The 27,659-nt window shown below is 43.2% G+C and overlaps 10 protein-coding genes across 10 annotated transcripts; 7 read left to right on the forward strand and 3 right to left on the reverse strand.

Annotated features, from left to right (window-relative positions):
• Window positions 1-628: 628 nt before the first annotated feature.
• SAMD00019534_092020 (hypothetical protein) lies at window positions 629-2,570 on the reverse strand (the record flags this gene model as incomplete). Its single annotated transcript, XM_012895616.1, has 4 exons — window positions 629-1,778; window positions 1,845-1,914; window positions 1,976-2,443; window positions 2,531-2,570. The coding sequence occupies 4 exons, from the start codon at window positions 2,568-2,570 to the stop codon at window positions 629-631; spliced, it is 1,728 nt and encodes a 575-aa protein (XP_012751070.1).
• Window positions 2,571-3,620: 1,050 nt separating this feature from the next.
• SAMD00019534_092030 (hypothetical protein) lies at window positions 3,621-5,395 on the forward strand (the record flags this gene model as incomplete). The annotated part of the gene is made up of 5 exons (XM_012895617.1): window positions 3,621-3,872; window positions 3,971-4,230; window positions 4,312-4,606; window positions 4,698-4,906; window positions 4,975-5,395. 5 exons carry the CDS (start codon window positions 3,621-3,623, stop codon window positions 5,393-5,395), a joined length of 1,437 nt encoding a protein of 478 aa, XP_012751071.1.
• A 1,452-nt stretch (window positions 5,396-6,847) lies between these two features.
• Window positions 6,848-7,558, forward strand: SAMD00019534_092040 (hypothetical protein; the record flags this gene model as incomplete). Its single annotated transcript, XM_012895618.1, has 1 exon — window positions 6,848-7,558. One exon carries the CDS (start codon window positions 6,848-6,850, stop codon window positions 7,556-7,558), a length of 711 nt encoding a protein of 236 aa, XP_012751072.1.
• Window positions 7,559-7,820: 262 nt separating this feature from the next.
• SAMD00019534_092050 (hypothetical protein) lies at window positions 7,821-8,811 on the forward strand (the record flags this gene model as incomplete). Its single annotated transcript, XM_012895619.1, has 2 exons — window positions 7,821-8,022; window positions 8,111-8,811. Coding segments are annotated over 2 exons (903 nt in total), but the record flags the coding sequence as incomplete, so codon positions are not given.
• Window positions 8,812-10,540: 1,729 nt separating this feature from the next.
• SAMD00019534_092060 (hypothetical protein) lies at window positions 10,541-10,903 on the forward strand (the record flags this gene model as incomplete). The annotated part of the gene is made up of 1 exon (XM_012895620.1): window positions 10,541-10,903. A coding segment is annotated over one exon (363 nt), but the record flags the coding sequence as incomplete, so codon positions are not given.
• A 490-nt stretch (window positions 10,904-11,393) lies between these two features.
• Window positions 11,394-12,247, forward strand: SAMD00019534_092070 (hypothetical protein; the record flags this gene model as incomplete). The annotated part of the gene is made up of 4 exons (XM_012895621.1): window positions 11,394-11,555; window positions 11,628-11,791; window positions 11,863-11,943; window positions 12,001-12,247. 4 exons carry the CDS (start codon window positions 11,394-11,396, stop codon window positions 12,245-12,247), a joined length of 654 nt encoding a protein of 217 aa, XP_012751075.1.
• A 1,669-nt stretch (window positions 12,248-13,916) lies between these two features.
• SAMD00019534_092080 (hypothetical protein) lies at window positions 13,917-17,075 on the forward strand (the record flags this gene model as incomplete). The annotated part of the gene is made up of 3 exons (XM_012895622.1): window positions 13,917-14,204; window positions 14,279-16,031; window positions 16,102-17,075. 3 exons carry the CDS (start codon window positions 13,917-13,919, stop codon window positions 17,073-17,075), a joined length of 3,015 nt encoding a protein of 1,004 aa, XP_012751076.1.
• A 141-nt stretch (window positions 17,076-17,216) lies between these two features.
• SAMD00019534_092090 (hypothetical protein) lies at window positions 17,217-21,018 on the reverse strand (the record flags this gene model as incomplete). Its single annotated transcript, XM_012895623.1, has 3 exons — window positions 17,217-17,820; window positions 17,889-20,852; window positions 20,936-21,018. The coding sequence occupies 3 exons, from the start codon at window positions 21,016-21,018 to the stop codon at window positions 17,217-17,219; spliced, it is 3,651 nt and encodes a 1,216-aa protein (XP_012751077.1).
• Window positions 21,019-22,080: 1,062 nt separating this feature from the next.
• Window positions 22,081-25,421, forward strand: SAMD00019534_092100 (hypothetical protein; the record flags this gene model as incomplete). The annotated part of the gene is made up of 3 exons (XM_012895624.1): window positions 22,081-22,711; window positions 22,781-23,116; window positions 23,188-25,421. The coding sequence occupies 3 exons, from the start codon at window positions 22,081-22,083 to the stop codon at window positions 25,419-25,421; spliced, it is 3,201 nt and encodes a 1,066-aa protein (XP_012751078.1).
• Window positions 25,422-25,988: 567 nt separating this feature from the next.
• SAMD00019534_092110 (hypothetical protein) lies at window positions 25,989-27,593 on the reverse strand (the record flags this gene model as incomplete). The annotated part of the gene is made up of 4 exons (XM_012895625.1): window positions 25,989-26,340; window positions 26,409-26,823; window positions 26,905-27,127; window positions 27,219-27,593. The coding sequence occupies 4 exons, from the start codon at window positions 27,591-27,593 to the stop codon at window positions 25,989-25,991; spliced, it is 1,365 nt and encodes a 454-aa protein (XP_012751079.1).
• Window positions 27,594-27,659: the final 66 nt, after the last annotated feature.

The following is a 27,659-nucleotide window of genomic DNA, read 5'->3' on the forward strand; positions in this document are numbered from 1 at the left end:
TGTGTATGTGTATTTGTATTTATAAGTTGTGTGTGTGTATGTGTGTGTTTGAGTATCTTTGCTTTATAACAACAATGTTGTTGATGGTGGACCAACAGTCTATGTGTGAATTTGAAAGTTGTCAGCTCAAACAAACACACCACCAACAACAAACACAAAGAGACAGTTCCCATTCATCAATTCAATCACACACATGGAGAGTAATGTGGATGGATGTTTCTGGCCCTTTTTGGTCTTGAGTCTCTCACATAAAAGATCTGGTCGATAACTTTCAAAAAAAAAGAAAAATCCGTGATGGGCCAAATGTGGGGCTATTTCGAATGACGAGACGCATTGGAGCCCAACACTTTTCAATCAAGGGGAAACATCCCCGTGTGTGAACAACAAGCAGATGGTGCACCACCAGTCCTTCAGTTCAAAGTAAAAGACGACAAACAATACCACTTCTTCTTTGCAACAATAATATAATTTATATTATAAATAATACTTGAATTGACGAGAGAGAGAGAGAGAGAGAGAGAGGGAATTGCCGAAGACCGAGTCAATCAATCAAACGATYCAATTGATCAATCAATGTCATCCATCCATGCATCACATCAGAACGACAAAGACGACGATGAACGGTCGACTATAGATCATCCTCTTTGTAGTTGGCCATTGGATCATCAGACCTTATTCGCTTGAGATTATAGGCCTCCATCTCTTCTTCGGTCACTTGATGACCTTCATTGGCCAATGAGTTGTAGGCTCGCTTACGTTCATCCTTCTCCACGTCTGTCTTGTTCAATTGTTCCTGTTCCTTAATGGCACGTTTCAATTTCTCTTTCTTCTCCTTCTCCTCTCTCTTTTCCTGTCTTTTCTTTTCCTTTTCTATCTGTTTCCTATCTTTATCCGTCGTCATCTTGTTGTTGTTGTTGTTGTTGTTTGATTCTGTTTCCGCTGATGTTGTTGTTGCCATGTGACGATCATCATTATGTTGATGAGTAGCAGTACCATTGCCATGTTGTTGTATATCTGATCCACTACCACTGCTACTCAGTTGTTGCTGCTGCTTCTTCTCCTTCAACTTCCTTCCAGCCTCTCCTGTACAATATGATATCTTGATGGTCTGCTTACAGCATTGGAATCCCCAGACGCCATTCTCCCAGTAAGAGCCCCAGACTGCCTTGTGATTGTTGATATATACATCCTCGTCGTACTTGCTCTTGATCATCTTCTCGACGCCCTTGATCAACTTGCCCGCCGCAGAGTACTCTTGATAGATCTCGCTCTGTGGCACGACGTCGTTGCTGAGCTCCTCGGGCTTCTTGAGTGACTCCTCGCCACCATACTTGTTGAGTATGATCTCCTTGGCCTTGTTCTTGAGCAACTCCTTCTTCTTTAGGAACTCCTCGTGCAGGATTGATGCCTGCGACGGCGCCGCCGACAAGTCCACGTCCTGTCCCTTGTCGACAGCGTCCCATGAGAACATCTGCATCTTCATGAATTCCCTAGTGTCTCCAGTGGTCCTTGTAAAGTTGTCGCCTGCGAATGGTATATCGGCAATGTTTGCATGAGGCAAAGGGTTCTCTCTCATTGATCTACTCTTTGGTTCATAATGCGCAGAGTCCATGTCCAGATTGTACAAGTACTTTGCAGTGTCCTCACGGATTCTAAGATTCCTCACTGTCGTCCTTGACTTTGGATCAATCTTTTGAATCAAGTCTGCTCCCTCTGTATCGAATGCCTTGTCCTCCACTTCCTTTAACAGTTCTTCTTCATTCTTTATATCTCCCTCTCTGTGTTGTGTAGTTTGTGATTAGTATCAATCATTCATTCATTCGAATTCAATTAAATATACATACTTGATGTTGTTTTCTTTCATGATCTCTTGTAATCTCTTCTTTCTTCTTGCTGCTTCTGCCTTTTCGTAGACTATTGTTGATTGAGTTAGTCATGGTGTGCCACTCAATCAATCAAACAATGATATACATACTGCTCATAACTTCTTGATATGAATTTGGATCGTAACCATTGTATGGATCTCTCTTTGCGTCGTAGGCAAAGTTTAATACTTGTACAACCTCGTCTGGCTTGATGTCGTCGTTTGTGTACTTTGCGCCAACCTTTCGAGGTCGTTCACAACAGTCTTTGGCAGCATGTGTCATTGAACCGCAGTTGGTGCATGCACCTTTACGATACTTGACTGCAGCAGGACCAGCACTGACACCTCGTTGATACCAAGAGTTGTTGTAGCCCATATCCTTTAGAGGCGCCTTTTGATGCTTTAGACCTGGTTTGTTCGTGTCGATGTACCATGGTGCCTTCATGATGTACTGTGGGATGTGAGGATTGATATCATTGCCATCCTCATCCTTCTCTGCTGGTGCTGTACCAGCCTTTCTCGCCTCTTCCAACTCCTTTGCCTTTCTCCAATCTTCCTTTGTCTTTTTGTGTTCTGCAGCTGTTGTTGTTGTTGATATTAAAGTGGTGGTGAGCAAGTCTGTTGTTGTTGTTGTATCAAATAATGAGTATGCAATAGAGTACATACCAACTGCTGCAGCAGCTGCTTCCGCTGTTGTTATAGACATATATGTTTATGTATTGTGTATATATGTATATTGTTGAAATCGAATAACAATAAATGAATCAACTTTGAACAAACATTCAATTTCATTCAAAAAAGTTGAAAAGGGGAAACCCAAGAATCATATTGACAAATATTTACCAGAGTCTACTACTCAATTAATTGATATAAATGGAATAGATATATAGTAATGGAATAACTTGGAATCAATCAATTTGGTATAAATGAAGGGAGATATATATTGTAATGGGAGGATGATCACAAGTTTCCTGAGTAGACAATAACACAAAGAAATTATAATTATTATGATCATGATCAAACTTCTCGCAAAAATGCTAAGGCTCTTTGGCTTAGTGGACATTTGGATATAATTTTAAAAAAAAATTCTAAAATTCTAAAATTTCTTTTGTTAAAAAACTGGCTCTTAGGAGAATCGAACTCCTGACCTTCTGTTTACGAGACAGATGCTCTGCCACTAAGCCAAAGAGCCTTAGCATTTTTGCGAAAAGTTTGATCATAATATATAATATTGTAAAAAAATTCAGGACCTCAAAAAAAAAGGTTAATAAACTTAAGTTTTAAAACATTATTATCATACAATTTGGCAATACTTTATTAATCTGTCTCCTTGTGAAATGAATAACAAAGATGGACCTTTATTTAGGCTAGGACCAAGTACTTACCAAGATAAAATATAGAATAGAAAGAATGCTCCGTTGTGCTTTAATAAAACCATTGTACCTCCGACTCTTAAGAGTATTCATCTCTATAACTCTCACATGGACTAGATGATAGATATCGATTATAATATTAATTTAATGATTGGATACCAGTTTGATTGGGTACCCATCATTCAATTCAAACATCAAAATGTGAACTTCACCAACCCCCTTTAATAAATATTTAATAATTTTTGATGGGTGATGATCATCATTTGATCAACTTCACACTTGCTGATTAATTTTAATTAACCAATTCAATCAAATATTACATTCATACATACAATTACAATACATATTACATATTATATATAAATATATATATCAATAAATAAATGAACAAAGAACAGAGCAAAGATGTTGAGATGGCAGACGCCCCTTCTTCAGCTGCAGAGCTAAAGGGTGAGAATGTTGCCAAGGAGTCGACGACACTCACACTGGCGGATCTCAGAAAGAATGTTCAATTGATCGAGCGATCAGTCGATCTCAAGGAGAACAGATTCATCATTAGAGTATTGCGTCAGACAACAACCATTCGCAAGAAGCTCAATCAAAAGGCACTCACTCAGATAGTTGCCCACGTCTTCCCCGAGACTCCCAAGAAGCAGCTATTACTCTCATTGTTAAAGGTATGTAGTGTAGCAATCATCAATCATTCAATCAATCACTAACTCGAATGATTTAGACCAACAACATGGAGATTGATAGCGTACCAAACACAGCACCAACATCGATCATCCCAGAGGTAGAGGCATATATCCACTTGTTGGTTGTGATCTTCTTGATTGACTCGAAGCGATATGATGATGCCATCAAGTGCTCAACTGCATTGGTCGAGAACATCCAACAGAACAACCGTGTTACACTCTACCCTCTGTCATCCAAGGTGTTCTTCTATCACAGCCTTTGTTGTCAACTTGTAAATAATATCGAACAAATGAGACCGTATGTATATCCCATACCCATCATCATCATCATCATACTCGGTATTATTCCATATCCCCTAACATCTATTCAATACTCTAGTATGCTTCTCAATGCACTGCGAACTGCCACATTGAGACATAATGATGAGGGTCAGGCAATGTTGTTGAACTTGCTGTTGCGCAACTACTTGGAGCACAACTTGGTGGAGCAGGCCAACAACTTGGTCACCAACACCACCTTCCCAGAACAGGCCAACAGCAACCAATACGCTCGTTACCTCTACTATCTCGGTCGTATCAAGGCCATCCAGCTCGAGTACTCAGAGTCCTACACCTTCCTGAATCAAGCAATCCGTAAAGCTCCACAAAACTCTGCCTCTGGCTTCAAGAGAACTGTAAGTGGTCACAAGCCAGTGGGCATGCCTTACCTCCCATTGTGTCACTAACCATCCCCATCCCCTTCCCATTCCCTTTCCATTCAATTAGGTATATAAACTTCTTTGTATTGTTCAGCTACTGATGGGAGAGATACCAGAGAGGAACATCTTTAGCCAGCAGATCCTCCGCACAGCTTTGAAACCATACTATCACATCACTCAGTCTGTCCGTGTTGGTGACCTTGGCTCCTTCCACCAAGTCCTCCAGAACTATGCCGAAGTGTTCAAGGCTGACAACACCTTTACATTGATCCAAAGGTATGTTTAGTATTGAACGAATCGGATTGATTGATCGATCACATGTAGACTGACACACTACCTTTCAGATTGAGAACCAATGTAATCAAGGCAGGATTGAAGAAGATATGTGCAGCTTACTCTAGAATCTCATTCCAGGATGTCGTCAAGAAGTTGCAGTTTGATGGCACACCAGAGGACATGATGTTCATCGTTGCCAAGGCTATCAAGGATGGTGTGATCAGTGCCACCGTCAACCAGGGCGAAGGCTATCTGCAGAGCAGCGAGAACTTTGATGCCTACTCGACACAGGAGCCACTGGCTGCATTCTCGCAGCGCATTGGCGTCTGTCTCAAGATCCACAACGACTCGCTCAAGGCCATGCGCTTCCATCCAGACATTAGCAAGGCCGAGACTGAGAAGTTGGCCGAAGTGGCCAAGACCATCAAGGAGGAGAAGGAGAGACAGGTGGAGGAGGGTTCAGAGAATGGCGATGAATCAGACTTTTAAATGCTAATGCTATGGCGATGACGATGACGATGGCGATGGCGATGCGACTCGGCTCGCGACTCGACTTTGAACAGACAATCAGCAGATGTTGCAACAGGTGGTAGCAACTTAAACCAAACAACAACTACAACTATTACTACTTTATAACTACTCAATAAACATCATACATGACATGACACAGAAGAAGACCCTGGGGTTGGGGTTGAGGCTGGAATCATTCCAAATATCACAAAATTCAATTCGATCGTTCATTCATTCATTCAATCAATCAATCAATCAATCATATCATATACACAAACAAATGGAAGATAAAGATACTACACTACTACCAACACTTCCACATCACATTCAAGATCTCATTCTAAGATTGTTGATCAAAGATAAAGGAATTGATAACTTTGAGGAATGGATACAATGCGATCTTGTATGTTGGCGATTCTTTAGAGTGGTAGGACATGAAGGGTTTTTTTGATGACTGGTGGCCAATCAGGTTGGTCGTTTACAACAAAAGGACTTGGACCAAGTAGTGTAGCAAGTTCAGTGGATAACTTATTTATGTCAAAGGACATAACATCATCAAGTGTGATGATCATTGGCCATAGGACGCCACCTGCTACTCCACTAGATCATGGTCGTGGTCGTAGTCGTGGTCACCGCCCTGTATATAGACAGATGACTCAAGCTCCCACATTAAGCCGAGATCCTGATCTAGAGTATCACCTGAAGGAAAGAAAGAAGTTCTTCATGTCTCAAAGAGAGTGTCCAGTTCATGGCCCAAATGATTGATTGGGTGGCCAATGGTCGTGTGGTGATAGGCATGATTGATCAATCACATGACCCCCATTTTGGACCATCACCATCACTTTGTCAAAAATATCTACAACGAAAACAATGGATAAAGATAGAGATAAAGATAATGTGTACTTGACCCAAACAACAACATTGCCAACACTTCCACATCATATTCAAGACAACATACTAAGATTTCTGATTAAGGATAGAGGAATTGATAATATTGAAGAGTGGATACAGTGCGATCTGGTATGTTGGCGATTCTTTAGAGTGGTGTCACTGTTGTTTGATCATGCCTACTTGGTGACAGTGCCATGGAACCTTATGCGACGTACCAAATGCAGAGATTGGTGCGAGCATATAGCTCGACGACATTGCGTCTTGAAGCATGTACGAACATTAACAACAGAATTGGAGTTTTGTATTCCTCATGTCGAAGACTACAATCAATGCGGTTCATATCAGGACCCTGCACAAGTGGATCCAACTCTACATTATAAAGGTCATCTGCCACATCCTTACATCGAGCGAGGTAACAATGTCTACTGGCGACGCGCTCATATCAAAGAACATCAGCTTCACAAACATTACGACGATACATCATCATCCAATGACAATGATGAGGTGTTAATGTTTGAACATCCTCCCATTGAAGAGAGGATGCGAGTGCTCAATGAGACGATGACATCACTCGAATCTCTGATCATCATCATACATGATTTTGAAGCCGATCACTATTTTGATCAATTCAATGAACTATTCGGTCACTTCACCATGCTCAAGGAGTTCACATTGGTGATTCGTGGCGGATTCTCTCAGAAACAGTTCTTGGACGACCTCCTGGATAAAGACAACAAGATAACAATCAATGCGCCATCAATCAAATTCATCTTTCAAGATGGACTTGACAACCGCAAATATCTCGTCAAGGTCATTGGCAAAATCATACAACGCTTCCATGGAACACTTCAAACTCTATCGTTCAACAATCTGTCATTGTCCATACTATCCAAGGGCATCGATCAATCATTAATTATCTCTCTAAACAATGATGATTTTGATGATAATGATGATGATGGTAATGATGTTAAGAAGAAGAAGAAGAAGAAGAATGAGTGTCAATCAATCAATATTAGACGAGATGAATTGAAAGACTCCAAGATATTGTCAGTTGCCATCACAACTTTACTTGGACAATGCGAAGTTAAAACATACGATGATAGTATCAGGACATTCCATCCAGTGATCAAGCACACTCTGTCAAAGTTCCCGCCAAACAACCCAGACGACTACGATGCTGATCGACTTGGTAGACATTTGGAACAAAGATGGAGTTTCTTCAAGTCACAGAGCGAGTCGTCCCTAGAGTGAGTCGGAGATACATGTTTTAGTTTCCAGGATTGGAATATTGGATTGGATTGGATTGGATTGCAAATGAATGGAATAGTTCCAAACGACAACAATCATTATGACGAATGTCAATTGATCCCAATTTGGTAATCAATCGTGTGATTGAAATTTCATTTGATTTTCAATAACGAATCTTTGGATGGATATTTGGAGAATTGTCGATGAAGCATTGTTGTTTGTTAATTAATGTTATACATATACATATATACAAATATAATAAATGGTAGAGTTAGTATCAGAAAGGATTAGCTTACATAGGGGAATCAGAGGGCACACAGAATGTGACATGCTCTCGACCAAGTCATCGTCAACCAACCCTATAAAGATCATTGTAGTGCCAGGCAATCCAGGTCTAATCGAGTTCTACATCGAGTTTATCAAGACCCTATACACAAACCTGAACGGTCAATATGATATAATTGGAGGTGAGTATGAATGAATGAGTTGAATGAGTGATCAAACATGATTGATTGAGTGACTTACACTACATCATAATCATCATCATCAACGCAGTATCACATCTTGGACATTGTGGACAGATACAAGAACAATTCACTGTAGAGGAACAGATTGAGCATAAGGCAATCTTTCTGGAACATCTTCGCGACAAGAGATATGGGTCGATCAAAGATGGCGTCAAGTTTGTGCTGATCGGTCACTCGGTCGGCTCGTACGTCTCGATCAAACTGGTCAGTCGCTACTCGGACCAATTCAACTTTGTAAAGAAGATCAACTTGTTCCCAACATTCAGAGATCTCTACGATGGATTGTCACCATTCATCAAGGTGGCCATACAGAATCGTTGGAGATGGGGCGTGGCCTCATTCCTACATTACGTGCCATCGTTCGTACTTAATGGCGTACTGTCCACTATACTGCCAACGGATGACATGCGAGTGGCACTACAGTATAAGCTCAACTATTGGACTGCCTTAAACATCCTTTTCATGGCCCACTCAGAGACGCTGGACATCAGACATTTGGACGATGAATGCAAGAAAGTGTTTAATACTCGTATGGACGACCTATTGTTCATCTATGGTCTCACCGATCCATACACGCCACATCGATTCCACGACGACCTCGTGGCAGACTATCCCGCGGGCAACATCGAGTACGCTGCACCGGGTGTACCACATGCCTTTGTCCTCACTCATTCAACATTGGTAGCCAACCGTGTATCAGAATGGCTTTCACAATCTCTCGAGTCCAAAGACGACAACAACAACAGTATTGGAAGCTGATCGATGAACTGTCAATCAATCATAAAGGCACCAACCTAATACCAATGTTTGTCAATTGAAGGGCCACACCCAATCAATCGAGTGTGATTGTGGGAAGAGGGCACGCTTAGGCGTGTCTGCTCCTGGTTAGATCACGCACTTTGGGGTTGATCAAAACTGGTTCAGATGAGCTTGGGATGGAATCATCTGATGATAAATATGGGGAACAAGGTGGTGGTGTTGTGTGACCTTCGTCGTATCTTGAATCGCTGAACAGACAAACCAGGTTCCATCGGTTGTGTGTAGGAATACTTCAATTCTATTCCTACCTTAGTATTAGTACCTGTTTTTGTTTAGTCCCAACTATTGATCAAGATAATACTACTTCATAGATATACCATAACATTAACATCAACAACATCAACATTCATTGAGCTCAACTTTGAGTTTACTTCATTTCAAAGGTAGGTATTAGGCTGTGTGTGTCAGGTCACTTAACTCTATTCAAACTCGTTCAACTCAATCATTCATTCATTCATTCAACAACCTCAGCTATTTTGGGTGTGTGTGACAAGATGACCATTTATGGATGTACACAACACTCCTTCATCTCTCTCTCATCCACCACTCACTCACTCACTCACTCACTCATCCACCACAATCCTCAAAGGTCCCAGATGTACACACACACATAAACAACAACAAACAAACAATTAATATTACATGGATGTGTTTACTCTGAACAAGCTAATCAACCACCGACTGCACGTTTAGATGTGTAAATAGAAAGAGAGAGATAGTGACGTCCAGTACGGGTACCCGTCCACCTCACCTCACCTCACTGCAACACCAGACTGACTGACTGACTGACTGCGCATAATATCAACCATCCATTAATTCAGCAGCTGACTGCCATCCCCTTCCCCATCCATCCATCCATCCAACATTTCAAACCAATCCATCCAACTCAATCCAATCCATTCCAATCCAATCCAATACTACGACTTCTACATTCATTCATTCATTCATTCATTCTAACTTTCAACTCAACTTTGACCTTGAGTGCGTTGCAGTAGTACTACTTGTCATCTGAGAAAAGATTGGAAGAAGAAGAAGAAACATCAATAATTGATTGACTGGATCCGTCATGTCGTCCTGTAGCATCAAAGATAGTACCTGTATTAGTAGTAGTATAGGTCACAGCACAACAGTTGAGTTGGTTGACCATAGATGGAAATCATTGTCCAAACCTGATAGACCAAACATGGATCAAACTCATACCCAACAACATCAACAACATGGATCATTGACAAACAGTCAATCTTCACCAACATCTGATAATAGTACACCTGATTGCAATTCTCCAGATCAACAACCATCCACTATCAATACCAATCCAAATACCAATACTACTTCCTCTACTACTGCCATTAATACTATTACTGCCACTGCTACTACTACTATTACTGCCACTGTTACTCCACTCAAAGACACTTGGGATGGCCACACACACCAGAACAATGTACAAACTGAACAATCATCACCACCTTCATTTGTTGTTGAGCGAGAACAACCTGAAGACAACGAGCATGCTGGAAACGAGGAAGCTTATGGACAGCTCTCCAATCAAACTCCTGAAGAGGAAGGATGTACCTCAATCTCAACATCAAACTCAAACTCAAACTCACAACAACATTCACCTTTCACTACATCTACTACAATGGCATTCTCCACATCATCATCGTCGACTTCATCCACATCATCCCCTATGTGTTCTCCTCCATTAGCACGTGCCAATAGTAACAAGGACATTAACTTTTTTGAATCTCTACAAATAGAGACAAGGTCGGCAATGGCCTCCAACAAGAGGCGACAACAATATCCATCTTTTGTGGTACTTCAACGCGATCCCATCGACACGAGGAGCATGAAGAAGTTCAAAGCTCTTCTATGTGGCGATGGATGGAAGACCACCAATCATCAATCTCGTGTACCATCCCTACATTGGGAGTTCCTAGATGATGCGCCACCCAAAGATCCAAGAGGTGACAAGAATTACATCAACACCTGTTATATCTTTGATTGATAATTAGCATCTCCACTTTCCTCCCCTCCAACAATCTTCATTTTCCTCCCCTTCCACTCCTACCCCGCCAACTCTCTCTTTGTGAGCAACAGAGTGAATGAGTGGGCGAGACAACAACAACAACAATTACCATTCCAATCAGTCAAACCCTATCAAGTAAGCAGTAAGCAGTAAGCAGCAAGCAGCAAAGAATATCCACCTACCAACCAACAATATTATTATAATGTGCCATATAGATATTGACTCTTTTAGTAGAGATCAGTCAGTATGTAAATAAACAAACCCTCCTACCAAGTGTATAGTACCATTATCCATTCATCACTCCATCGATCAATCAATCAATCAACCAACATTGCCATTTCCAGTCTTTTCCAAATTTCTCATCACAACCAAAACTCGCCCGAAACACTCCATCTTGTCAACATTTGAATTCACACGAATCACCTGACATTCACTCGAGCAAAGAGATAGAGATAGAGATAGAGATATGGATGACTTGAAGAATTATATAGTCGAGTCAATCAAGACACTTGAGTGCTTTGATGACTCTGAAACAATTGTCGATTATATATATGGCGTGGTCACAGACGACTCCAACAGCGAGTCTGAGAAGAGGGAATATTTGAAGGAGTTCTTGGTCTCACTCACTGTATGTACATGTATATATATCATATCAATGTATTCTGTCAAGTACGATCGATACTAACTTCTTGTATTATAGACCAAAGATACAGATGAGTTCTTGGATGACCTGATGAACAAATATAATGGTGCAGAGAAGGAGAAGCAAGAGACAGAACAGAAGTTGAGAGATGCCATTAGACTGCAGACTGACTTGAAGATAAAGAGTGTGACAGAGGAGGAGCTGCAAGAGGAATATGTAAAGTAAGTACAGTAATCTTGATCCCTTGATTGATTAATTGATTGGCTAACATTCATCAACTTCAATCACTTAGCCCATACTACTCAATGTCAAGAGATGAGAAGAAGAACAGAGACTATTTATTATCGAAATACGCATATGAAGAGGAAGATGTGTAAGTATAAATGATTGAATGAATGAATGAGATGGACGACTAACATTGACACTATAGTGACGAGAATGGTGATATTCTGTTGTCGGATCATGTTGGAAAGAAGAAAGAGGAGGAGCAGAGGATCAAACAATCATTGTCTGAGAATAACAATACAAAGAGATTGGTCGAAGAGGACAAGGCCAAGCGTGAGAAGGCCAAGTATGACCATGCCAAGAAGGTCGAGAGAGACAAGGAGGCATTGGCCAAGCAGAAGCGTGATGAAGAGAAGAAGAAGACCACAAAGAAGGAGAAGCGAAGACTCTAGAGGCCAAAGGAGAGAAGGCAATGACCGTCATTGTCATAATCATGGCAAATGACTTGCATTATCATTACACATACATGGATTGATGTCCATTCATATTCATTCATTCAACTCACGACTCACTCAATCTTGATTAGTTGATCAATGTTCCCAGGGGATTGACCGTACTGATCGATCGACCCCATTAGCAATTTCCAGATTCGACGAGACAACCAAGATCTCATATATAATAGACGGTCTACAAGCCGGTCCCTGATCGGACACATCCCGGGRATGTGTGTGGCACATGTATCCTCGCGTCCAATACCCATCACCAACCCACTCGACCCACACACGAATTTCGATCCATCAGTCAGATTTGTTTATTGTGGTGTGGTGTGATTCAATCGAGCCCTGCCCCCACACCCACACATACTATGCGGTCCTTTGGCAATGGTGATGGATTGCTGTGATCAGGGTTCGAATTTTGATTTGATTTTATTTATCATTGAGAGATTATGTATCATGTTCGTATGATGGCAACACAGATTTTTTTTTTAGTTGTTGGGTCTTGGACAGGCCATTTTCACCAAATAGTATTTTGTTTGATCAGGTGTTTGTTGACCCAAAGCGCCATATTTTGTAGGCTTGCTTGCGCCYTTCTTCTTCTTTCTTTGTGTAGGTATCCTGTGTGCCCCACAACACAACATTCAAATTGGTGGACTGACTTTCTGTCTGTCCATACTACTATTCCACATTGAGTTCAAACAACTAAAATATACATACATACACATAAACTACAAACAGATAAAATACAGTAATCAATCAATCAAAAAAAAAGGTAATGACCCGACCTGATCATTCACCTAGACTATATTTAGATGTTGTGATGACATCTTCAAAAATATCAAAGTGGAGAATCCCATCCTTTCATTCAATCATTCATTATTGGTGGCCCACAATCATTCAATCAATCAATCAATCTTTGTGTGATACATACTCTCCAATTCACCATCATTCATTCAAACAAATATACAATGATGATTTTGATTGGATGGATGGGCTAGTGGTGCAATGTAGACTCGACTTTCACTCATTCATACATCACAATCTTCACAAATAATCAAACATACACACGTTTGACTCGATCCAAACTCAGATCAAACACAAAGCAAGCCATTCACCCAACAGGTGTTGGGTCATGCATACACACCACCACCACAAACAGGTCCACCCACTCACCATTTCAAGAAGAGTCCTGGCGCATGATCATGATCACCGCGAGGTCCAAAACACTCATACCCCTCACACACACACAAGTCAGCTGACTTGACCTTTGCTCTCTCTGTGTTTGTTTGTTGTACTGTTGTTGTTGTTGTGTCTGTCTGTGTTGTGATGGGTTATGCCGCGACGGGAAGATGGAACTGTGGGTTGTGGAGGTGAGCGTGGTCAACAACATCATCATCATCAAACATCAATCCATATGGATGGTTACCGCGCCATCTTCATTCATCACCATCAATCATTGTTACATGATCAATCAATCTAACAAACAAATAATCAATCATATATATATATAGGTGTCATTTCCAATCAATCAATCATTCAATCAATCAATCATTCAATCAATCAATCAATTAATATAATATACAGGGTTGGTCCAAGAACCACAACAACATACATATATATATAAATGACAGTTCACAATAGTGGCAATCATCATGCCAGCTCGGCAACATCATCGACGACGACGATGGAGAAAACTAGAATAATACTCTCGGTCAGAGTACCAGAGCAATCGACAACAAAGAAGATATTGTTTGATCAGGTCGAGTCAGTTGAAGAGGCTGTCCAACTAATCGTTGAGAAGCTGCCGCCTGGCTCCATCGACAATGCCAACAACTACAACATCTACATTCCAAACAAGTCCAAATGGTGCAAGCGCGGTACGCCCTTCTCCAAGTACAAGCTAAAGGAAATGGTAAGTTGGGAAATAGTTGGATGTGTTGTTGACCCAATAACTGACACCTGGATTGGTTCCACCCCCCACAACAGCAAGAGATAGAATTCAAAAGAGATACAAGAGGCAATATGTCACACTTGTTGACATCGGTCGGACAGATACTTAAGCCTTCAAGGACCATTCAGATTCATTTGCCAGAGATATATACTATGGGCTTGTCCACATCGACTTTGGACGAGCCCGAGAGGACGTCAACCACATCCACCCCGCGATCAAACTTGTCTTCATCGTCCATTTCATTACGCACCTCTGCTGACAAGGTTCCCTCGCCAACAATCACTGTACAGCGCCCACCCATCGCTGTACCACCCATCAGTATCAACAACCTCAGCAGCAGCAACATCAGTAATGGCAGCGCCAGTGGCAGCGGCAACTCGTCGCCAAGTCTGGGCCGCGTCAACACATCGGCCATGCTGATACCAAAGCTCAACCTCACTCAACTGTCGGCATCGACTTCAAACTCCAACGCCAGCTCAGTATCGTCGTCACCACGCGTCGCCCCAGTGCTGGAGCATAGAAGATCATTATTCCAGATCATTGGAATATCGCCACGCACCTCTATTCCCTCGTCGCCACGCGTGGGTACACCGGGTGGCGGCAGTGGCGGAGGCGGTGGCGGCAACTCACCGTCCTTGTCCACACTGACAACACCACGCAACATTGGCACAGTGGCCAAAACATCGGACATGCGTATCGAGTCATTCGATGTTGACGAGAACACCTCGATCAAGGAGTTGCTCCACAAGATTTACGCGCGCTACCCTCACATCGACCGTGAGATGCTCGACGACTACAACCTGACCACAAAGGACGGTCTGTGGCTGTCAGACCGCGCCAAGACCATTGGCGACTACACCGTGCATCACAACGACGAGCTGCGATTCAGTCGACAATACCAAAAGGTGCGCATCATGTTCTTGAATAGGGAGATCGTGATGCGTCTGACGCCCTCGGACACCATGGCACAGATCGCTCAAAAGTTGATCGCTACGGCCAACTCCAGCCTGACGACCACGCGACCAAGTCGTTCGCCAACCATCGCAGGGGGCACGATCAAGACGCCCATTCCAACAATCATCACATCCACTGCGCCTTCATCGTCGACGACGTCGTCGACTTCGTCCAACCTCAACAGCAGCAGGTCACAGCGATCCATGTCGGACTGTCCGCCACTCTCATTCTCCCGCTCAAACACCAACTCTATCAACTCTACTGAACATGCCATCGACACAATCAAGCGCAAGAACACTCTGACGTCCTCCTCGGCGCCACCCCCTGTACATAACAACACCTCGTCATCATCATCATCGTCCACAACTACAACCACATCCACAACCATTTCCAACAACAACAACAACACACTTACATCAGATCACAGTCTCCTCCTCAATGGCAACAACAATGGCAACAACAACACAGAGACAGCTGAGTTCCGTGACTACCGATTCTACCTCTGTATAAAGCATCCAAACCCGACCATCCAGCATCGCTATGATTACGCCCTGCCCGAGGAGCGCACACTCGAGTCCTTCCAATTCTGGAACAATGTGCGTCTGCAATTTAAGAATGGCGGTGCCAACAGTTTGACGAGTGGCGCGTTGTTCTCCCGTCCAAATATCCGAGGCGGCAGTGAGGTGTGTCGCGCTCCCTTCTACCTGGCGGTTGAGGCGCCTGCTGAGCCGATCAGCGCGTCCTGCGTCATCGAAGTGGAGGCCACATGCTCAATCTCTGACATTGTCTCGAGCTTCTCCAGGATGATCCGATCGAACCCCAACATCAAACTACGTAAGTCCTCACCCGTGACCTACAAAGGAGATCACACCGCACATCAAGTTAACACATGCATACCATATAGAGGACAACTTGAATGAGTATGGAATATACTTGGACACGTCAGAGGAGGGTAAGGAGGGCATTGAGTATGGCTCGGCTATATTGTTGGACCCGTCACGTCTGTTGTCCAGCTACCCAATCGACCCCATGAACAAGTTGATATTCAAGCGCACCAACAATCTGTTTGCGATGAACCCGATGCTGCTGGAGCAGTGTCTGGACGCCAGCACCAGCCTGACTGTACCCGCCTTCCTCGTGCAGCTCAAACAGAAGCTGAAGCTGATCGATGGCTTCAATCAGGAGGGATTGTTCCGCGGCCACGCAACGCCCGAGTCCACCATGAATACAATCACATTGGCGCTGGCCAAGAAAGAGTTGATGGCGCCACCGACCACACCGGCACCCCTGCCGCCCACGTCGGCGCTGCGACGTCACAGCTCGCGCGAGCTGGACACTGGCTGCATCGACGCGCATGCCATCGCATCGTACATCAAGCATTGGTACATGAAGCTGCCGTGCAAGGTGTGCTCCACGCTCGACGACGAGCAACTGACGATGGCCAGCAGTGACGAGAGCAAGGCGGCCGACATTATCAAGGAGGCCATTGCCGAGCCATACCACTCGCTGCTCATGTGGATTGTGGGCCTGCTCGCGGACGTGGCGCAGTGTGCTGCCACCAACAAGATGAACGTCAAGAGCTTGTCGGTGGTGATGTCCACCATCCTGTTGTCCAACGATCAGCCCACCACTGGCGGCGGCGTTGGCGGCTCGTCCCTGGAGCGCCATCAAAAGGCCACCACTCTCCTGCAACATCTGATCAAGAGTGCTTTGCGAGAGAAAGGATTCATTCCGCTGTCGTCATCATCGATATCGATCAACAACACGACCAGTGCACACTCATCCACATCGTTCATGTCGACCACCAGCTCCGTTTCGCCCATCACATCCTCACTCATTTCCAGGTCACCTTCACTCACTGATATAAGTGAGGATTAGCCTGTAATTGATAGAATGGATTATTGATCAATAAACATCATTGACCAGACACAACACATACATGTATTTACTTCATCCTTTCAAGTCTGTCCCATCGACAGCAATAATAAAGTTATTTATCTATCGATGTCAATTTATTGATTAATAGTCATCAGCATCAGGTAGACTGCTCACAATATCATCCATGTTTGGCGGGATAAATGATGGGGATGGGAGTTGGTTGACCACCGCCTTCCACCAATCATCATTATCAATTCTGTTGATATGTCTGATGGTGTCAACAGTTGATAGACGACCCACACTGAATTGATCCAGCGGATGATCATTCATGCCACTGCCTGTGAAGAGTTGCTTTGAATCACCAATGCGGAGGACAATGTACTGAGACTGACCATTGCCCAAGAAGAAGTACGAGTTATAGGGGATCGGCTGGAAGATAGCGTTGGTGCCATAGATCTTGATCTTAGAAACATCTACGTCCCACGAGGGATTGCCCAACTCGTTGTAACGACGATCATCATCACCATGTATGTATTTGGTGGTGACTGCCATGTATGGCCAGCCATCTGGAACACCAAGATCAGTGACATGTTTCTTGCTGTCGTCGTTATGCATGAACCAATGGCCAGGATACTCTGGAACACCTGGCTCTGAGAATCCAGAAGTATACCAATTAACAGCGCCGTCTCTGCCCGCTATCCAATCATAGTTTGGCGAGTAGTCTATTGCAGTAGCCACGAGTATCCTGTTGTTGAAATATATATTTGGGTTAGAATATTGATTATGGTCACATAAGTGATCAAACTAACTTACATTGCCGCAACACTTGAAGGAACTTCAAACAATCTCCATTTGCCCTGTGGAACATTAATGTTGTTAATATAGACCACCCGGACATAACCTCCAATGTGAATGTTAATCGCCAGGTATTTGTAGTCCATTGCCATCGGGGGTACATAGAGATAGGCCATTCTTCCTTTGGTATTGTCCTCGGCAACTAGGTTGCCCTCCTTGTCAAAATCATAGCTATCAAAGATTGGGATGTCTATTGGGTTGGTGGAGATGGAGTTGTTCTCCCAGATGTAGTTGCCGGGCAACTTGATAGTAGTCTGTGACTTGAGGAATATCTTGTTCTTGATTTCAAAGACGTTTCCCTGAGCATTGCTGATCTGATTCCTTCTTGTGATCATGTTGAACTTGGATCGGTCCTGGAGCAAAAAGGTGATGTTGAATACTCTTGGGTCAAGGTTTGCCTGGAACACAGTCTGGACGAGAGTGCCATCAATAAAGTCGATTTTGTCAATCAAAGAGTTGTAATCAAAACCCAGGATTGCCGCAGTGTTAACTCTTGACCTGATTGTACTGTTGTACACGGACTGGATCGTGACAGGGCTGAGAGGGATACCCAGAACCCAGAAGAATGTGGCATTATAAACATTATCTGAATAGCCTGTGGACAATGACTCTGGGTTGTCCTGGACGTACTTATACATTCTAGTCTCAGCTGATGTCCACATCTCTGTGAGATTGGCCTCGTTCCTTGTTCTCCACAAAGGATTTAGGATACCTCTGATTGGTATGAGAGTGTAGTTGACAGGAACCGGCAACATATCTACCGATGATGCCCACTCACCAAATGTAGTTGGGGCGCTCGAGGCTGAAGGTCCGAAACTTCCCGGAGCGCCACCCTTTGATATGATCTGGGATCTGGAACTAGACTTGGCAAAGGAGTTCATGGAGTCTGAGCTTGTGGCTGAGTTGGTGTTGGAAGAGTAGTCCCCGTGGACATTCAAAACAGGGGAGGTCACAGCAGTGCTGAAAGCCATTGATGTTTGTTGAGTTGTCTCTGACTTCTCATCCGCAGAATGAGTTGACTTAGAGGTGAAGGTTATTTGCTTTAACTGGCCACCGAGGATAGCAGTGTGATAGATGTGGGTTCCATACTTGATAAGTAGTAGATCAAAGTCTTGGTCTGACTCTGCATTTGCTAAGTCCTCAAGGAAGTGAGGGTGGAAGACAAACTCGGTCAGTTGGACACTGGAGGATGAACAAATGACACTAGTATCAATCAAACTACCAGACTTCTGGAAACTCAACTTGGAAGCAGTGGAAGTAGATTGTTCCCGGGAGAAGGCCACCGAGGCTTGGACACCAACTGAATCAAAGTTTCCATTAGCATTGGCACCTATGCTGTATGCCGTGCTCTTTGACATTTCAGAAGACATTTCACTGGAACTGCTCCAGATCTTGTTGGTGACGGAGAAGGTGCATCGGGGCTGGGGAACAGCAGAAATTTCCTTTGGAACTTGGTACACTGCATTGCGGAAGACGTCCTCGATGTAACTAGACTCCTTGTCATTGCAGAAGGAGAGCTGGAGGATTGGGTAACCAGCCTGGACACCATTCACAATATTAATCGCAAAAGACATATGTTGATAACCTGGAAGTCCCCAGATCATTCGGTTGGATAACATTTTTCCAAGAGTGTCTGAGCGGACAGAGAATGGCACCAATCTACCCTTCTCAATGTTAAGGGCGGGGCAACGTTCAGTGATGTATCGACTGCAATCCACAAGGCATTGGTTCGGGTTCTCCTCATTACAGATACCATCACCACACTTTGAGGTGCTGTTCATAAACAGGTGGTCCCGATGGCCGAATCCGGATACTTTATCAACTTCACAATCTTCTTCTTTGTCAAATATGTTGTCTCCACAGACATTGCGGGAGAACTTGATGATGTCGAGGGGTTTGAAGTCATTTCTATCACCCAACTTGTAAACTATCGAGACCTTCCTGGGGTTGGTGAACTTTGAGTTGGACGAGTAGTCAATCACAAGCTGATTGATTTGGTCACGCACGAGATATTGGCGGCACTCAAGTTGTTTGTACCTAATGGTGGGGTCGAACTGATAGGTGATACACTGACGTCTGTTGATGGAGACGTTGAGGTTGAGGTTGGATATGTTGATCAATAAGGTGATTGGTCCATCAAATGGCATGTTGAAGTATCCAGTCAGATTGCCCAAGAGAGGGCCGTCAACATTGTCCATTACATGGAAGGTTGGAAGGGACTGAGGAGCATTTTGGAACAGGCTGCAATTGTACCAATTGGAGTTGGAGCGGTTGTACAAGCAGAGATAGTCTGTTTGTAGAAAGCCAGAGAACGAGGTCGAGGGGCAGTCGGACGGACATGAGAAGAAGTTCTCATTCAAGGGGTTGCAAACACCATCTTTTATGCAAGAAGCATTGCCAATGGCTGAGGGGATTGAGGAAGAAACAACAGAGTCACAAAAGGATTGGCCGAGTTGGTTGGAGATTGAGGAGTTGGAGCATGTTGAGGAGAAGGTAAAGTTGTTCATCTTTGCAAAGTCAACAAGTACTATGGAGCGGTCAAAGGCAAAAATGTTGCTTGGTACTGTAGTTTTGGCAAATACTCGTTTGTTTCCAACAAACAGAGACTTCTTGATCTCTCCTGAAGATGAGGAAAGGAAAAGAGCTCCTCCATCATCTAGGGCAGTGTTGTTTTGGAACGATGAGGACGAGATGTATAACATGGAGTTGTTGGCAAAAATGGCACCCATATCACTCTTGGAAGAGGAGATACTGAAATCCTCCATAAACACAGTGGAGCTGGATATGGACATGGCGGCTCCTAAAGAGGCGGAACAATTGACAATTGAGAATCCATTAAAGGTGACAGTGGCGCCACGTTCAATGTTAAAGGCCTGGCCAACGCCTTCACAATTAATAACTGGAAGAGTAGTATCTAGAACACTGGAATATTGAAAAATAATATATATTAGAATAATTGTCATTAGATGATTGTACAATTCATTGATATAATAAAATTTTCTTACCTTATTTGGATATCAAAATCAATTTTTAGATTCTTGTTCTTTGAACCTTTGTATTGGCCACCAGAGAGCAGAATTGTTGCCATTTGAGAACCCGATTGTCGGGCGTCAGACAATGCATTGGCAAGGTTAGAGTATTGAGAATAATATGATCCACAACTACCACTACATTGAGAACTAGGGTTCACATATATTGTATCCGGTATTTGTCGATTATAAACATATTCTCCATTAATTTCATTATGGAGTAATATCAAACATATTATTAATAATAAATAATTCCTATTCATAATTATCTTTATATATATATTTGATTGATTGAATAATTATAAAAACTATCTATTCTTCCTTTGTCATATATCTTTTCAATTAGTATTGACTACACCGCTATCTGGATATATCAAGAGAGCGCTATGACTTTCCTATATCATAAACCCTACAAGAATAACTTCCCTCACTTGACCGTAAAAACAATAATATTATTTTGCACCAATAAGATAATTGGGTCCTAAAAAGATCACGTGGATTTTTGGATGGTGCAAATATGATCACGTGACAATCTGGTTAGTTTTAAAGATATTTTAACTAACAGGAGAAGATGAGGGAAATATTTTATTATTGTTTTTTCAAATTTATATTGAGGATACGATCTTTTTATCATTGATAGTAATAATAATAATAATAACACTTATAAACAATAAGAGATATGACTAAGTTATATATTAAACTATTTATTTTATTTTTTATCCTTGCAGGACTAAAATTTACCAGTGGAAGGGTAATATTACATGTTAATAGTGCCTCCAAATTGAACAGTATTGATAAGTGTGGAGCCAATGATCAACCATGCCACTCCATTCAAGATGCTCTGGTTCAAGCTCAAGACAATGATGTCATCAAATTGGCTGAAGGAGTTTACACTGGAAGAATAAATAGAAATTTGATAATCAACTCTCCAATTGAGATCCAGTAAGTAGTTATATATATTATTAATATTATTTTTATTTATAAAGATTAACAAATTTGTATACTTTAATTAAAATAGGTCCAAAATGGCAATTATTGATTGTGAGGGAGTTTCGTTCGGTTTCAAGGTCAGTTTTGCAAGTCTTATTCTCAAGAACATTATTATGACCAGATGTTCAGGTATGAATGGTGGTGCCATATTTGCCAACTCATCGTCTCTAAACCTCCAAAATGTCCAATTCTTGAACAATGTTGCCGAGTTTGGTTCTTCCATCTATGCCACCTCCTCCAAGCTTACCTGTTCCAACTGTATGTTTACTGGAAACAAGGCTTTACGATCAGGTGCTCTCTACCTTGTATCGTCCACCGCAATGATGACTTCTACCTCAATTAAGTGTAACTCCAACAATGATATTGTTCTTTTTTTCTCCAGCTCGGTGTTCAAGTACTCAAATATCTCATCCGCCTCTATCTCCTGTGATGATAGTGTTGCCTACACTTCACAATCCGGTCAACTGTCGGGCTCCAAGATGTCATCTCTATGTGGCAACGATGCTGTGTGCACCTCGCCTCCCTCTGTCTTCAACCCAAGCACCCACTTTGCCAGTTGGGAAAAGAGTAACTCACCCTCAATGACCTGCAACAATGACTCTGTCTGTGAGTCTGATGTTGAGACTTGTCTTTCTTGCCCCTCCGATTGCAAATGTAAATTCTCCGGTTCCAAGTTGTCAGTGTACACCAACTGCCCTCCTTCATCTCCGGCCAATCAATCATGCCCTCTACCTACCTACCCGTTACCAATGGAAAGCTTTGGTAAGTATAGATCAAATTGATACAGTATATTTATTTCATACTAATATATCGATCAATCGACCATCATAGATATTCCAAATTTATACACAACCGAAACTAGTTATGGCAACATATTTGGTTACTTTGCGGTAGATATTAGTGGAGAGTATCAAATTGATTTTGAGCAGAAATTCCTTGGTATCAATGTAATGCTCAACGGCAAGCCTGTGGTAACCTCCATGGCCATCCAGAGCCACTCGTTGAATTCTGTTACTACTCGCCTACGCTCCACCAATTTGAACACTTTGAACATCTCCTTCATTACACCACCATCCAAGTCCTATGGATCTCTCAAAGTAGTACTGTCTGGTGGAGACAAGTTAACTTCCAAAGTCATTGATCTCAAATCATTCTTTTCCAACAATTGTAAGTATTTAATATTTGATTGATTGATTGATTGATTGAGTGATACTAACTTTAACCCAAAGTATGCAAAGACGCAATCCAGTTTGATAACTATGAAGTCCTTTGCAAAGTTGAGACTGGTGGCACCCCTCTTGCATATTGTGGAGACAATGTCTGTAGTGAGGTTCCAGAGGATTGTGTGGAGGACTGTTATGATCAGCTTGGATACAAGTGTAGCCACCAAGTTCCTCCTTTCAATGTCCAGATCCCCGACCGTGACACCATCTCCTACTTGATCACCCAGCAACAACCATTCTCCTTACCCGGCCTAATTCATATGTCCCATGGTGTTGGACTTCTAACCGGTGATGAACTCCCAGCCCCCATATTTGACCAAGGGTACTGTAGCAACCTCACTTACTCAATCATCCAAGACTTCAATAGAGGAGTACTCTACATGATCCCGCCAGAGTACAATGCCGAGTTGTCACCAAGTTGTTCCTACAACTCTGTCACTTCCACCTACTCTAACTCTTATGACTACCAGACCGAGATGTCCGACGAGTCATCTATGAGTGTTGGCTTTGGCGCCAATGGAGGGTATGGTGGATGGGGAGGCTCTGCCTCTGCTGCCTACAGTCAAAGCAAATCTGTGGCCGTAGCCAACCAGATCCAGGGTTCCAAGTCGGGCCAGTTTTACTCGACCAAGGTGAAGTGCTTAACCTCATCCGTTACTCGAAACAACTTCCATTTCAGCACCAAGTTCCTTAAAGAGTTATCAGCGGCACAAGATGACAAGGCAATGGAGAAAGTAATTGGTAAATATGGTGCTTTCTACTACTTGAGCGCAACATTGGGAGGTTCCCTTGAGGTCCTTGTGTTTGCCGACTCCTCAACATCGTTCTTCAAGAAGTCCGTATCTCTCACCCACAGTGCCTCAATCCAGGCTGCCATGCAGTTCTCCACACCATACGGTGGTGGTGGAGCATCATTCTCTGGAAGCCAGGATAGCACCTCTGACGAAGACACCCAGAAATCCTTCACAACAAACACAACCCATAGTGAGGTGTTGGTGAAGGGTGGGGATCCAGGATCATTCGGGCCTGACTTCAACTCCCATTCTTCATTTGGTTCATGGTCACAGAGTGTGGACTTGAGACCAGTTCCAATCAACTTCAAACTTGACCTTATTGGAAACATCATCCCCAGGGCTTGGAGAACCAGCAACGGAAAAAGGATCAGTGATTTGTGGGCAGAGGGATTCCAACTATATGTCAAGAACGCCAATGTCACCAGATCACCCATTGTCAATCAGGGAGTCTACTTCAACTTCCTTACCCTCTCCAATCAGACCAGAGGCCAACAGAACTTGAATATCAGCATCATCTTGAACAACGTTGTGGATGGTTCATCCTTGCTCTACAACATCACTGTTGACAATGTTGGTTGTGATGAAGGTGGCTGCCAACAAAAGTTGAGGTTCGAACTACCCACCGAGCGATGGGAGGTTGGATCGATCCAAATTGTGTATTACAATGAGACGGTCAAGGCATACCTTCCATTCAACTCATCAAACTATTTTGATGAGTTGAATATCCTGTTTGTCGCACACCAGTATTCTCGCATCTACCTATTCTTCCCTTCCCCAGTCGCCGCCCCTACCCAAGTCAACTCCAACGTGTCGATACCAATTCCAGCTGGATGGGTTGACCCCCCTCCCACACTGAACACCACAATTGGACCGAACTCAGTGACAGTAGTTCAGACTACATTAACATCGTCAAATGCAACTGGCACAGTTATCATCACAAACATCACTTCCATTACCACCTATGAGATTGCCTCCCTCTCCCCGACCTATCCAACACCAGGCACAACCATAATCACCATGACAACCAAAGTGCCCACTACCATCCAATCACCTTCATCATTCTTTGCTATCCCGGTTGGCCTACTAGGTGTCAATACGATCGAGACAACCTACAACAAGAGCAATGCCAAGCTGATCGGCTCTCAATATTACATCAACACTCATCGTATTGTGGAGAACCAACTCTTCATTGGAAGCATCCAGGACTTTGACTTGGTTGTTCCAACGGAGGACTCTGGAATCATGATTGTGGACGATGTGTTCATCATGATTGTGTGTCCCAACGATCCTCTTGACCCAATGTTCCAGCTGTGTGTCGATCCTGATCTGGACGGACAGACCTCACTCGGATACATGAAAGTGACCACTGCCTCGTACCTCAAAGACGTCATGGACAATGGACAACCAAAGAAGGATGGCTTTTTCTTTACTATATCTCCTGAGTTGATAAGATAACAAGACCAATAACCATGAATTGAATTTAATAAACATCTGATGTTCATCATAGTCATTGTGTCGTCAACTAACAAATTGTTGTTGTTGTAACTGTGATGTTGATGATGGACAGTTGTGTTTTTGTCCATTATGAATGTTGATGTCGATATGTTCATTGATCCATGATGCTCATGCGAGCACTTAACCATGTCGCGCTATTCCTCATTGCCAGACTGCTCAAGGCAGCCGTGCTCATCCGTCGCTTGTCCAAGATGATGCGTGAACTTGTTCTCACTTTGTTGTCCTCGATTACTCTTGTGAGAGCAATCGTGCCATCATCTTCCTTCTTGACTATGGATGCGATCAGATTTAGGACCTGAACATAGGTGGGCGTCGACTGAACCTGTACTCCAACGGATTATGACTCTCCATGTCGCTTTTGAATTGATGCCTTCACTATTATTGTGGGGATATCATGGTGTAAGTTGTTGATCATATGAGTTTGGTTACTCCTTTCGAGCAGGTGTATATACCTTTGGCTTTGATCTCTGGTAGGTCATCATAGGTGAATGTAGGAACATCAGTCTATCAAGTCACGGCAGAGCGACCAGTTGGCAACTTTGTGAATTCACACTCCCAAGGCGCGAAGATGCCCTTTAGATCGTTCACAGAATAGCTCTTGTTGGCATACTTGCCATCCATCACCTTGGCCGTCAGTCTTTGCTTCCCAATGACAGTATTCAAGTGTAGTGTAGATCGATAGTAGTGTTTGACTTTAGGTACGTGGAATAGACAGACAAGACCATCTCTTACTTGGCTACTATTGATTGATTGACACTCTTGAATGATGTGCTCAATGATGTTCGCCTCGGAAATACCTTTATCAATAACATAGTCATTTCCTGTTTGAAATAGAGATGTCCTCCTTTGACCTTTGACACTGTGATCATTGATTGGAGTGTATGTGTTGTTTCTCTCGACATCATGATGTCGGACTATAATACAAACCAGAATCGAATGTCATAGGTCACATTCTCAGGGTCATAGCCAACAACCTCCCCAGGCCACCAGCTCTTATAATCGTCGCCCTCTTCTTTGGTCATTGCCGTGACCATCTGATTCAACTTGAAGGCAGTTGGGCATGGTGGATGAGACAAGTCGTCAGGCTCCAGGCCAAATGTAGATCGGAAGGCAACGTCGGCCATGTAGTTGTTGATATGGCCCTTGATGTGTTTGTTGTAGTTGTCCTCATAGAACTTCCTCGAGTGGCTCACATAAGTGGCAAGTGCTACGTCATCCTTTCGATAGATCTCAATGAGCTTGGTCATGATCATATCCCTGGTCACCTGTTGCTTGCATATCTGTCCAGGTCGTCTCTGTTTGTTGGATGCCTTAATGGCTGTGTTGTTGGAACCATGCTTGGCTGTAAGGTTTGGGTTAACAATTAGTCCACAATGGTCGCAGAGCATTGAATGAATAGTGATAGTACTAACACATGGCTTACCTTCAGATGCGATGTTACACAACATCATTAAGCAGCCGTACAGCTCCATATATTCGCCAGAATGATGTATGAAGATGTGAAGATATGAGGATGGTTCAATGTTGTAAATATTGATTAGCAATCTGCCAAACCTCTCACACAACACTCTCCATTGATAGATGGTGTGATCGAGTAGCAAGATGACCAACTTGTATATCATCTCCCAGAGTCTAACTACATTGGCCTTTGGTTGTTGTTGTTGATGATAGTATTAGTTAATGCACTCAATCAATCACTCACTTGGTGAGCCTCTCTGCTGCTGGCGATTGTCTTACTCTCTCAGTTTCATCTTCAATGAGATCTGTGAGTCCATCCTCCCTCCTGGTGACCATGACTACAAGCAATTGGAGACATTGATGAAAGGTAGGCTTGGCTTGACTGAATCGATACTGTGCAGGCATTGGTACTGATTTGCCACGTCTCGTCCAAACAGTACCCTCTGGCTTCATCTTTAGGTTGCATCGCTTGAGCAAGACGCTCTCGATTGTCCTCAATGAGTTGGACAGGACATTGTCGACCTCGACCAAGGCGCCAGAGTGATTGCCCACATCCAAGGCGGTGCGCATGCTGTCGATCGACAGGGAGTGTCTCTCTATCTCATCATCGTCGACCTCATTGTCCTGGATATCTTCCTCATCACGGCTGGTCATGGAGAAATTGTCATCCTCATCATTGTTCTCGTTGTCCTGGTCAACATAATCGTCGTCATCATCGTC

The sequence above is a fragment of the Acytostelium subglobosum genome, assembly GCF_000787575.1.
Source record: "Acytostelium subglobosum LB1 DNA, scaffold: scaffold21, whole genome shotgun sequence".
Classification (NCBI taxonomy): domain Eukaryota; phylum Evosea; class Eumycetozoa; order Acytosteliales; family Acytosteliaceae; genus Acytostelium; species Acytostelium subglobosum.